Source organism: Vidua macroura, chromosome 14 (assembly GCF_024509145.1).
Source record: "Vidua macroura isolate BioBank_ID:100142 chromosome 14, ASM2450914v1, whole genome shotgun sequence".
NCBI lineage: Eukaryota > Metazoa > Chordata > Aves > Passeriformes > Viduidae > Vidua > Vidua macroura.
In genome coordinates, this window is record NC_071584.1 from 14267792 (window position 1) to 14281366 (window position 13575).

Sequence of the window (13575 nt, forward strand, 5' to 3'; positions counted from 1 at the left end):
AGCTCCTCACATCCTAGGCACTGCCTTGCTCCTCTTCCACAAGCCCCAGCAGAGCTGGGGAGAACAGGCAGAAGGAAACTTTCCTGGGGAGCAGAGCTCCCTGCAGGGCAGGGAGGAACTCCTCCATATCTGCAGGTATGAACCCATGTAATTCATCTCAGCAGATTTCATTAGCCTTCAGAGTCTTCAAAGGACATCCCTGTCAGAGTCTGGGCTGTGTAACCTCTGACGTGTTGAGACAACGGAGGAATGCAAGCCCTGGTGCTGTATCTCATGGGAACCATATCAAGTATGTGGCCCTGTTAGTCTTCAGAGAGAAATCCACCCAACTCAGTCTATCAGTTTCAAAAATTGCCAAGCTTGCTTGTTTCTCTTCCACGGGGATTTTTCTTTTACTCAAGACAGAAGTAAAGGCACTGTGTATACCTGGGTGTGTTTTCAGATCCAGAGGGGAGATGCTGCTCCCTGACACATCAGAGTGAGCCCACTTAATTACAGCTTCTACTTACATGGGGAAGGAAGCACAGGGTGCGGTGCCAGCAGTGGAGGCATCAGCTTCCTTTGAAAATACTCAGTGAAAGGCTGTTAACATCTGTGAACTACCATAAAACACTACACAAAAAACATGAAACACATTCTCCTTACCTACACACGGTGTAACACGTAACAGCTCAATCTGGAGTGACCATTTCTATCTATAACTACACCTGTGAGTATTTCAGGTACTACAGCAGCGCCCAAGAAACCCAGACAAGGCATTTGGCATATTAACCTGGGTGCACTAGGTGAGAAAACACATGTGGACGCCTCATTGCACTTCAGAGTCCATCACAGAGCAGCTCTGATGCTCAGAGCCAGATTTATGGGCAAGGGAAATAAGGAGCTTTTCCATCTGCTTCCACAGGGCCATTCCATATGGTGGCTGCTCCTGCAGCCCATCCAGCAGGCACCACACTCAGCCTGAGCATTCTCACCTCCTCCTGCTCGACAAAGTTTCTTCTTGCTCAATGTGAGTCACTTTCAGGACTTTCTTGTCAATGAAAAGGTCTTCTGGATAATTAGCTGATCGAATCTGCCTCTGCTGAGCGTGGCCACATAACCGGCTGATCTGGAAAACACAAACACAGCAGTGAGGAAGCGCTGGGACTGCAGGCAAACAGCTGAGATGCACACTGGCACCTGCACATGAGCTGCTATCGTCCTGTCACCCCCATCTTGCTCACAGCTCAGCAAGCACCTGAAAGCAAAACTCTGTCCTAAGGTTACAAACTGGCTTTTGTATAAATACCCACCCCCTGGGAAGGAATGCAGGAAGCTTCAGGTAAAATGTTGGAGCATTGAAGGGCCTCTGTGGCTATCAAAACCCCTGAGCTGCAGGTGTGACAGGCAAATCTTCCCGTGTCAAGTTAACCTTAGACTGGCAGGAGAGGGCTTGAGATGTTCCCTGCTCCTTCCTTCCTGAACACCACAGCATCTCAAGATTCTGCACTCTAGCTCTCTAGTCAGACTTTTAGGAAACACCTCACCTCTGAAGCAGAATCCTAAGACCCTGGTTCTGTATCTTGAGGTAGCTCAGCATCTGCACAGACTGCACTGCAGATGCCAAGGGATGAGCATCATACACATCACTACTAATTAAAAAACCCAGGGTCTAAAATACAGCAAGCACTGGGGCCACAGCCTAGTCATATTGTGGGAGGCCCTGATTAACAGGGCTCTACTAATGGCACAAATTAGCTCATTAGCATACAGATTATTTGGGAACTGCCTGCAGCAGCAAGGGAAGGAATCCAAAGTGCCTCCTTCAAGCTCCCTCACATGGCCACTGTCCCGAGACTCACCCAGCATTGGGCACTGCTGCAGTCCCTGCTGTGGGTGGGTTTGCCACCATTTCCTTCTCTGGGACACTACCAAGGCACATCTGCCCCCCTGTGGCACCACTGCCACTGTCAAAGTCTCCTTTTGATCCACCCTGTGCTGCTCTTGCAGGACTCATCCATGCTGGCTTGTGAAAGGAGCTTGGCTGATTGCTGGGACCACGAAGGCACCACAGTTAACACCACCCTTCCTTTCTCTGAGCCTCATCCCACCACCTTCAGGCTTGGAACCAACCCCACACCCATAAAATGCCCGTTCCTTGAAGCACCTCATTTATCTCTACACCACATCAAATCAAGGCAATCCCAGTAAGCTGCACACCAGAGGTTAAAAGCACACCTGCCACCCAAAGCTACAAGCATCTGATGTGTAAAGAGAAGAGATTAATTCTGTTCTATTACATCCTACATTTGGGTGGGCAAATAAATTAGTAATGTCACCTCTTTCATTATCAAGAGCAGCACAGTTTGTTTGCTCAGGTTGCCATACAACAAAGAGTAAAACAGAAACCTCCTGGGAGCTGGGCACTGCAGTTTCTGTTCACATCACGGTGGGAAGAGATGCTGCCACCAGCCCTTCTGCACCTGCAGTTTCCTCTGCCAAAGCAGTTCCTCCTGCAGCTGCCAGGGGAGCAGTTTCTGCAGCATCTTACCTGGTTTTTCCTTTTCTGTCCTCCCTTGGCTGAGCCTCCTCTCTGCCTTGCCAAAACCAAGTTTTGCATAAGAATGCATCAGCCCTACTGCCCTCTCTAAATCACTTGGCAGGCTTCAAAAACAGAGGGAGGAAGGGATTCAGAAAATGGATGAAAATTGATGATCACATTTTGGGCTATTTTCTTTGCCTTTTGGGCTTTCTGTTAGCACTCATCCCTCTCATAACATTTACAGGTAGTCCCCTGATGCAAGCAGACAGGAATAGGAGGAAATAGGACAGCAGGAGGCCTGGAGAAGGGCATTTAGGATCTGAGACTCCCCCACTGTGGAATGGGTCTGGATGTCCCATGCCCTTTCTACAGTGGCTGGTGCCACTGTCCCTGCAAAGGGCAGACCAGCAGGACAGTGTCACAATGCTCAGGGGGTCTCTGTGGGCTTTTCCTCTGCCCAAGTCAGAGATGAGACTTGCCATGAAGCCTCCTCCAGGGAAACACAAGATACAGAAAAGCTCCAGGACAGTGGGTGTAGAGGAAGCAGTGCCACAAAGCAGCATCACTGCACCCACACCCTCAATGGACATATAAAGTGGAGGAGAGAAGTGGGAAAAGGTCAGATATTTTAAGCTGCTGTTTGTGATGACTCCCTTTGATTCTCCCCAGCTCTGTGAAAATCCCCCCAATCCCTTTCCAAAGCCCAGTTTTCAGCTGGCAAAACCTATCAAACCCTGAGAGAAGAGCAAGCCCGGGATCAAGGCTTTTTCCCAAGGATGCAGAGAGGCACTGAATGGGAGGGGAGGGTCAGAGTGACAGCGTCAACAATGGCAGCACCCGAGACCAAGAGCGTGCATCAAACAGCAAAGGGACCCGGCAAAGTGGGGATGCTTCACCTCCCACCCAGCACTGGAGGGAGCTCAGCCTCTCTGCTCCCAAGTCCTGCTCAGGAGCTGTGGCTCAGCTGCATCCTCACAGCTCCACACGGCATTTGGATACCAAGGTTCCAAGATTCATCGAATGAATAAGGCTGGAAAAGACCTCTACAATCATCGAGTTCAATGGTTGATCATCAAGGCAAATCATTGATCACCAAGTCCAGCCATTCCTCCTGTGTGGGATGAAATCATAAACAGGATTGTGTTAGCTGTGACATGGGACAGCAGATGAAATCGTTACAGATAGAAGGATGCACTGCTCAAATGATTCACCAAGTTTTTACTTATTTAGTTATTCCAGCACTAACTAACCCTTTCAGGAAAAAAGCCCAACCCTGGAGCCCATCTTGTGAAATCACAGTGAAATAGCTGTCACCCTTTAGTCAAACAAAAACCTGGCTGAGATTTGAACTTTAAAATAAAGTGAGCGAAAGTAGAAGTAACAGATTGCCTGCTCATTTGCAGGGGCGGCATAGTGTATGCTTTTTGGGGGAGGGAAGGATTTCACAAACCATCTGCCAAAGTCTGCTGGGCCACAAGCAGTCCTAGGACAACAGCTCAGAAATCCTGTTTCAATCTTTCCCTCTTTTTGAGTCTACACTGCAGGCTCAAGAACACACAAACAAAGTTTACCAGTCTCTTCTTAATAATTGCCATTCTAAAGCAGGCTCCAAAAAGAAAAGAAAAATGCCACTATAGTGCAGTCACAGAAGGGACAGATACAAGCTCAGACCTTGAGGAGAAACAAGTGTGATGATTCAGCTCTCCAAGTATTGCTTGCTCTGGCAGGAGCAAGGACAGTCAACTCCCCAGCACTGTGGTATGTCTGCAAGAAGGAGATCAAAAGGAAGGGAGCATCTCTAATCCAATTGCCAAACTTGTATCAAGCAACAGTGTTTAATATATGATTTCCTCCCAACACACAGATATGAACGTGAAATTCAAAGCAAATTGACAGAACAGAACCGCTGGCTCTTCTCACTCTTCAGGCTCCCCACTCTACCAGGGGGATCATAAATATACACCAACCCTTATCTTAAGTACAGTCAGTGCAAGAGCTGTGCCTTAATTCAGAACAGGCTGAAGTTTGACACATTAAGCCACAAAAAATGACTAAGTAAATCAAATGCCAGAGTGTTTTTTTAGGCAACAGGAGCTGGACTTTGCTTTTAAAAGAATCTGCCAGGCCACTGAAAAACTGCTGCAAGGAGACACCAGGCAAGAAAAACCTTCCCAAAGCCCTGAGCTTTTACAAACCCCCAAAGCCACCGACTCTGTAACAGCCCAAGCAAAACTACCCTGCCCCAGCTCATTAACGAACTCACTAATTACCCGATTTAATTAGCCTCCTCCATGCGAGTGTGACCCAGGCCACGAGGGGAACACTTTGCCTTCTGAGGAGACCACTACCCCCTGCTCCCCTCCCTTCCTGCGGCCACGGGAGGTGCCACACCCGGTGGGCAGATGTCCCCATGGGGAAGCAGCTGGCTCCCAGCACCCGAGGGGGCTGCACGCCTGTAATGGCTCAGCTTGAGAGGGAACACTGACTTGAGAGGAGCACAGCGACAAGGCTAATGGAGCAGCACTATCAGCCCACTTTAACGCTTCCCCATTAATTTAAGATAAGAGGTGCCTGAGGACTGCAGGGACCAGATTCACCACGGCTGCTTCCAGCTGAGCTGATGCTTGGGTGTAAAGCACAGCACTGAGCCACGTGCCTACCTGCCAGCCCACGGAAACTGGGATGACTGGGGTTAATTATCAAAGAAATAGTGACCACAGGAGCAGGTTCTGTGCAAAGCATCACAGCCCCTGTGCAGCTGATGGAGGGCACCTCCAGCCTGGCTATGGCAGGATGGCATTCCTGACACACTGAGTATTGTAAATGCAGGTGAACCTGCTGAGAAGAAATGATGATGCCTGACTCCATTTTAGAAGGCTGAATGATTTCTTTATTATAACTATACTGTAATACATTGATATACTATTTAAAGGAGATACTAAACTACCTGCTTTTCTAACTACCACATCTAACTAACAACTGGTGACCCTCTGTCGAGAGTCCAGACACAGGTGGATTGGATTGACCATGAGGCTCAAACAATCCTCACCAGAATCCAATCAAGCAATCACCCTAGGTAAACAATTCTCTAAACACATTCCACATGGGAAAAACAAGGAGCAGAAAGAGAAATTGTTTTCTCTTTCTTCTCTCTGTGCTCCTCTATGAAAAAATCCTGAGAGAGAAGAATGTGTCTGCCACAACTCCTGGTGAACCTGCTCTGCTGCCAAGGCACGAGGCAGAGTGGCCACATGAGGCAAAAACATCTTATCTTCCACATCAGCCAGGAAATCCAGGAGTGAAAGGATTGGAAAGCAGCACACTGGGATCCTCAGTGCCAATCTGAGCTCTGCTTTTAAGAGTAAGAACACTTTAAAGGTAATTTTTTAGATGATTTAGAAGAAAAAAAAAAGACAAAAAATGTACCTAATCAGCTTCTCCTTGGCCAAGAAGGGATTGCATTAGACACTGCTGGATACCTGCTGCTGCCACTTCTCATTCAGCCCAGGAGCTCCACTCTGCTCTAAAGGAGAATTTGCTGTATTTGACCTTTGCTTAAACTTTACATGGAGTTTCCATTTGTCTTTTCTATGAATTCTTCTGCTTATAGATTCATTCTCCAGGAAGACACAGTATTTTTTTTCCCTCAAGGGGATGCCCTCATTTTTGAAGATTCCCTCCCGCAATCTTTTTTGCTCTCTGGAGTTCACATAAGTCATATTATACTTACTCGTGAGCTTCCTTTGGGAGAAGCCACACATTAAACTGAAAAGAGATTAACTATTATAATTGATTTGAACACAGCTTCTGAAAGGGTGATTTGCTACAGTATGCACAGAACATCAAGAGACCACAGACATGTGGAGGAGGAACCAACTGATGCCCACTAAACCCCGAGCATCCTTCAGTGATGGAACCCAGTTTGACCAGTGAGGCTGAAAGCCTCAGGAAGGCAGCAGCTTGAATTGGTGCTTCTTCCCCAATTCTTTTTAATAACCTGCTCCACTACACATCACAAGTCTTATTAGCATTATAAAGATTGCATTTGTGCCCCGTTTATCTTCAAAGTCACCATAAAAGTGAACCTGAAGTCTATTACTCAAAGTGCTGCTACAGAATTCCGCTTAATTAAATTCTAAAGGGCTTAAACCAAAAATATACATTGCGATGATGTGGGATAGAACATAAACTTTTTAATAGTAGTAACCAAGCACATTTACCATTTCTACAGGTGTAATAAAAATGCTAATATATGTTAATGTTTAGTCTGTGGTTAATGTTTTGTCTTGTTAATTTCCCCAGGGCTTTTATTACTGATTTAAATCTGCCACACTGCCCCAGTGATTGCATCGCCTTCCACAAATGGCGCCGCGCTCTCAAACGAACCCTGATTAACAGGAGTGGAGAAACATTTGGCTAGGACAAACACTCTTATTATATGCTTCTAATCATTAGATACATTTTGTCAGGAAGATGGGAAAGAGACAATTCCCAGCTCCCCCACTCCTCTCACAGCAGAAAAATGTGATTATGGGCATAAAAATGAATTTACAAGCCTTTATCTTAGGAAGCACATCATTATTAACTAAGTAATTATTGTTCTTCTGGTTCCAGGCACTAAAGCAGAAAGAACAAACTGAGTATGGTAACACAGATGTCTTCAGTGAACACTCCAACAAAATTCCTCATTAATGGAGTACTAAATGTTATTAATCAGCTCTATAGTATTACGATCTCCATTATTCAGACTGCAAGGATTACATAAGAGACAGCATCCTAACTCACTCATGCAGAGGCAGGAATCAGAGGAAGTGACCTACTCTGTGCTGTGGAGAATGTTTAATAATGCATCACCCTTAAATAATGCAACACTATAATGTGTAAAATGCACACAAACACTAATGCTTAAAATAACAGAGTGCCTGTCACACCAGTGCCCGCGGTGACGCCCAACACATGCTGCAAACATGGGCTACAAATGCTCAGGGACCCCTGCAGCCACCAGACCAGGTTGTGCTGAAGGCCATCACCACCTGGTTTGAAGACCAGCTCCTTCAAACTGCTACAGAATTACAGGGGCATTAAGGAGGCATTTTTCAAAGTAAATATAACTGAATTTTTCCTAGAATGGTTTGGGTTGGAAGGCACCTTAAAGATCAACTAGTTCTAAATCCCGACTGCCATCCTCCATATAGAGGATCACAAAATGCTTTGCAGAGGGTCATTGTCACAGCAGAAACACAGGGCCCAGAGAGGACTGGTGGGACTGGTTCTCAGGGCAAGGAGCAGGATGTGCTCCACACACAGCCACGTGTGTCAGTGTGACAGAGGTGGCACTGCAGCTGGCAGGTCTGACACATGGCGTGGTTATACCATCACTCCACCCCAGGGACTGCGTAAGGGTGAGGGTGCACCAGCTCAGCAGAGCAGTGGGGAGCACGAGGGAACTTTTTTTGGGTTTCAATCCTTGGTGGCAATTGCTGAAGCTGCATGATTCCCACCTGCACATCCCTGTGCTGTGTCAGGGTTCACATGCCTTACGTTGGAAAGAGACAACCACAGCAGCTCCAATCGCTGCTCCTGGAAGGACACACCACCCTGTCCCCAGGAGGATGTGATGGCCAATGCACCACACAAGTGCTGCAGCACACAAGGCACCTCCACAGTGTCCTGTCCCACCACGTCCCAGCCCTTGCACTGACCCAGCTTCTCCCAGCACAGGATGCCCTTTCTCTCCAAGGAACCGTGACCTCGGCTTGAGTCGAGGCCTTTCAAACCTACATAAAATAATGCAAACAAGATGTTTCTTCTCTCTGGCGTCTCCAGCATGGAGTGTTTAATCCACCAAAGAAAGCAGCTTTGTGTTTCAGCAAAAGCCTGTTTATTGTTATTTATAGGTAGAGAGGAAGTCGGACTAAATGATCACAGTTGTTCCTTCTGTCTTTATAATCCATGACATATAATTAAGGCACAACTTCTCAAGTCAGCCTTTCTCTCCAGCATTTTGTTAATTCCATATTTAACACAGAATTTAGTATTTCAGTTTGGATGCTTGCACCTCGGCAGCAAACCGCAGGGCGGGCGGCTGTAGCCCCAGCCAGGGCTCAGACCCAACCCAGCCAAGCAACTGGGAGAATCAAGAAAAAAGCATTTGCTTAATTTTTGGCACACACTTAAGCAGTTTTCCTGCATGGAGACATTTCCTGGAACAGGGCCCTGTAGCATACTAATGCACCCATTATGGTTTTAACTTAGATCTGCGCAATCTGATATTTCTTAGACAACCAAGACTTTATTCTTGGAAGGAGAAGTCAGCCTTGCCTGGAAGGTTACAGCAGAGCAAAAGGGAAGATGGAGCGAAATACAGAGAAAACCAGAACATGTTAGACTGACTAAAGCCAGGCTCAGGAGCAGAATGTGGCAGTAGCCAGAGTCCATCTCCCGGTGGAGCCCCACGCCCCCACCGTGCTCCATGGCAGATGAGGCAGCACAGCAGAGGTGGGGGACACGGCTGCTCCTGACCCTCCCGCTGCTGCTCTGCCTCTGGGACTGATTCCCAGAGGAAGCTGAAGATGCTCCAAATTCAAACAGCTGATTAGCACATTAGCACTGAATCATCTAACTTGACAGAAAATTAGGACTCAAGGTAGCAGAGCCCACTTCTGCTAAGGATGCTAAATACAGTTTAATTATACCATGGCATTCTGTGCATGCTTTAAACACATAATTGCTACTATGGGTCCCTAGAAGACCCTCCTATTGCAGGCAATTAAATCTACCCCATCACAACAGACTGGGAAACAAGGAATTGGCTTGAGGGATCACTAGTTTTTACCAAGAGCTTAAAAAAACCCTCACTGGGCAAAGCCAGGCAGCACGACAGCTCCAGGCAATCACCACGTGCTTGTTATTTTCCTTCCATGGGTTAATCGGTTTCCTTGGCAGATTTCTGTGGGTTTTCATGTTGCACCGTGTTTGTGCCTACGGCACTACAGAAAGGAACAATCCCAGAGAAATAAATTCCTAGCAGCCTAATTTAGAGAGGAAAAACAGATACCTGCCATCAGTCTGGAACACAAGCCAGAGTCAGAGCCTGTAACAGGGTATTTAACAGCAGCCGTGTCAGCTGGGTTGCAAATGTGGTCAATACCTACCAGTGTCTCTTCCTCCCTGCAGCCATGAACCCAGATTCAATTATTCTTTGAGAAATACTTTGTTAAATAATTAAAAAGTTACTGCATTACTTTTCCCTTTCTTTATTTTTCCCTCAAACCAGACCAATTCAATTTTGGAAGTATAAAGCCATTATAATGTGTCAGCTAGCAATTAGCTACTGTACACTGTTTATTCTTTAATATAATCTTTGAGTAGAAGGGCAATATTCTCAGAAACGCAGCATTAACTTGTTCCTGAATGACTTTAATATGGCTCTTTTCAAATTACTGCTCATAAAATCTCGGGGAAGAAAAATTTACAGATGATATCCCATCTCCTTAATTAGTTCTCTCTCTTTCAGCAATCCAATAGCAAGTGTAATATTTATTTAAAATAGAGCACATGGGGCTTACCACTAAATCTGCTGTAACTGGTGATACCAAAACAAGCAGGTAAAAGGCAATGCTTGTTTTGCAGCCTGCACAGACTATGCTCACAGGTACACACAGCTTTTCAGATTTATATTTCAATAAATGCTCATATTGAAACCATCCCAAAGGTTTTGACACCTCTAAGTACTTTTTGCTATAAAATGCCCTTCACCCTTCCTATGGTGAATGGAAACCCTTCCTAACCCAAACGGTTTGGCACTCACCATCCCCCTACTTTTTTTAACCTTCAGATAGGAAAAATCCCCCCAGCAGCAACTATTTTCTCTCTCCATCCATCTTTTTCTTTCCAAACACCAGTCTCTGCTAAGACAACAAGAAGGCTGGAGCCACCAAAACTCCCAAAATCATTTCAACAGTTAAGTTGCTGAATCTGTTCAGCAGAAAAATTACAGGCATTTGTTTTCCAGCAAAGCTCAGAACAACCTCACTCGATTTGCAGCTCCTGGCAAGAGGGGCATGAGGTTTTCCCCATGGCCATGCCATGGACCTCCCCAGTGAAAGTCTAGAAGAAAAACATGATAATTGTCATTAAGGGAAAATGGTAAAAATTTCTCCATGCAATAGAGATTAGCTGCTGGTAAAATTAAAATTAATCCATTCAAGGCCAGCAAAAGGCTTGGGAGGGCCCTGTGTTCTTTTTTCCTTTTTTTTTTTTTTTTTTATTTAAACTTCATCTGTTGATTTTTTCTTCGTTTTGAAGCTACCAGACCCATAGTAATTTTTTCTCCCTGACAGTCAGGCCTAATTTAATTCAATTAAGGGTCAGCACTAAGATAATATACCCAAAACATGGCAAACAAGGTAAAAAGGCTCCCATTAGATTTTTGCTCGATAAAGGAATTACATTTTTTCCCAAAGACAAATAAGGCTTATTGAAAATGTAAATCATTCTTTTCTATAGAGATATACATATCTGCAGGGCTTTTTTGAGACTTTGTTGGAAGACATCTTGTTTTTACATGTACTGTGGTTAGAACAATTGAATTACAGAAAGACTTACAACATTAGATTAGTTTCTGCCTGATTGAGAATATCTTTATAATGGAAATCAGTGTGCACTTTTAACCTTGTTACAATGCTATATGTCTGATTCACGTATTAAAGGGACTCATTCAACAATAGGCCTTTGCAGACAGAAATTAAATTAATCCAACTTTATCACAACACCTTCATTAACAGCATCAAACAGAGGAGTAGCATTTGATTATAAGAAGTGAATTCCAATACACTGATACACAACAATTCCAAAATGAGGTGGGTGAATCATTAGATGGGGGAAAAATTGACTAAAAACGCGTCATGCATTTTTGTTTATCCACTCACACTGCAAGTTGCAAGCTGGGCATTTCCCCAGCTCCTGGAAAAGATAAACACTGCACCAAAATCTACAGGTAGGGAGTTATAACATTTCTTTCTGGCTCCAAACAATGGGAACTGCACGAAGCAAGGCTCAGAGATGACCTTCCTGGATGTTTTTTAGCCTCTGCTGGGCAAACCCTTTTGGGCCCATCTGCACTGAGCTCATGGTGCCATTTTGCTCATCAGAGCCACCCCAGCATCCCCTCCCACAGCCCCACTGCCCTCAAGTGCCCTCTGCTCCATGGATTTTGGGCCGTCCCTCAGGGAAGAGGCAGAGGACGGATGACTGAGACACTAGCACAGGCAGCTGGGTATCTCCAGAAACACCTGCACTCTGCTCTCTGAGAGCAGCAGCACGAGGTTTATTTGTACAGTGATACAGATCAATATGTGCAATCCAGGAGTTAATAAGCTTCAGAAAGACATAACTTAGAGCACATCAGTCACCCCCAAGTTATCCTCAGTAACCGCCCAGCTCTCCAGCTGGTTCTCTCCAGGTCACTGGTTCAGAGCATGGTCTCAACCTTTGCCAGTAGCATGGAAGAGAATTGGGTGTGAAAATTGATTAGGTTAGAAAGATACACCTGCATAAAGAATCACAAAATTTGCCAACAGCTGCCTTGCTTTTTCTTTTCTTTTTATTTTTAAACAGAAATAAATCTGCCCAAGTAGCTGTAGGCTATCAGCACAGCTTTCTGCAGCCAGCCTGCTCTTGCTTAAACAAATCTTTGGAAGAATAATGCAGTTAGCAGCAAACTTCACCTACTGAAAGCAGGCTCCGTGCCCTCGGGGGCTCATTAGTGGGGCAACACAACAGGTAGGGATGGAAAAGGCCACCAGTAGCCTTTTTGCAGTAGCCTGATAGGGCAGTGAGGACCCAGCAATGAGGGGTGCACTGCTGCAGCAGATGGATGAAAAATCTGCCTCAATTGTTTGTTGAAATTTTTTTCCCCAGAAAAACGTTTTTAGCATCTTTCATGCCTGGTACCTCAAAGCCACTTTACAATAAGATGCAAAAATGATATAATTCACAGCACCACACACAGGCAGATAATTCAAAACGAAGCAAACCACTCATTGCAACCCAGCAAAACAAAACACCGCTGCTCCGCCCGGGCAGCTCTGGGCGCTATTCCTGCTTTGCAGAGGGTCTCTTTTAACTTTCTGGTTTGTTCTTGGCTCATTCATCAGCATTGCTAATGGGAGAGATAGTTCTGGTTTTAAGGCAGCAGCACTCACGGGGGTTACTGTCACTGGAAGTAAACTCAGCGCTGTTAAGATGAAGGATGCCCGGTGAATGACCCCGGACGGAGGCCTGAGTGGAAACTGCAGTCACGGATAATGAGGCCAAAAGAGGGTTTAGCGTAAAAAGCACAGGGAGATGGATATTGGTGAGCACAACTCTGGTGTTGCAAAGCTGCGGGTCTAAGCAAGGATAAAAATCTTCAGGAAAGGAAATGGGCCAGAATGTATTTTGCTAATAAGGCATCTATGTTAACAGGGGTTGCAGGAGGCTGCAGCAATCTGGGCAGCAAGCAGGGAGCCGTGTCTGCAGGGCTGATGCTCAGGGGTTTCATCTCTCTGGTAAAAGAAAGATGTGTGGGGATTTTAACAGAGAATTCCACAGGCAGCTCCACCATTCCACAGTAAGTGTACAGGGCAATGGCGTGTCTGGAGGGACTGAGTTAAATAAGAATAAAGGCAGGTCATGCCATGGATATCACTCCTCTGCAGGCTCCTCAGAAGCTCACACCTAACAATCTCCTGTTTCTGTCATCCACCAGCTCGTAGCATCCCTCAGGTAAACCAAATCTAAATCTCAGCAAGGACCCAGAGCATGAGGCTGGTTTATCTCTGAAGGAAGTTCAGCTGTAAAGATCATTTGCAAACACAGCCCCAGTGAAAGGGCTGTGCCCCAGCCCTCCCCATTCAGAAGGGCAGCTCCTCCCTGGCCAGCACATCTCCCATAGTTTTTGATGCAGAGGAAGCCTCAAGACACTCGAAGGGAACTTTCTGATGCTGTGATCTTTGGTTCAGAATAAAACTCAGTTTTTTTCCTGCTTAAATTCAATCTCTTTCAAGACCTCC

The 13575-nt window shown here is 45.7% G+C and overlaps 1 protein-coding gene across 2 annotated transcripts in view; it reads right to left on the reverse strand.

Annotated features, from left to right (window-relative positions):
• The window catches only part of GPC3 (glypican 3), a 145496-nt gene that overhangs the window by 59905 nt on the left and 72016 nt on the right, over positions 1-13575 (reverse strand). For both annotated transcript variants that reach the window (XM_053990519.1, XM_053990520.1), the window contains exon 4: positions 975-1108. In XM_053990519.1, coding sequence (XP_053846494.1) covers positions 975-1108 — 134 coding nt within the window. The remainder of the gene's footprint in view (positions 1-974; positions 1109-13575) is intronic.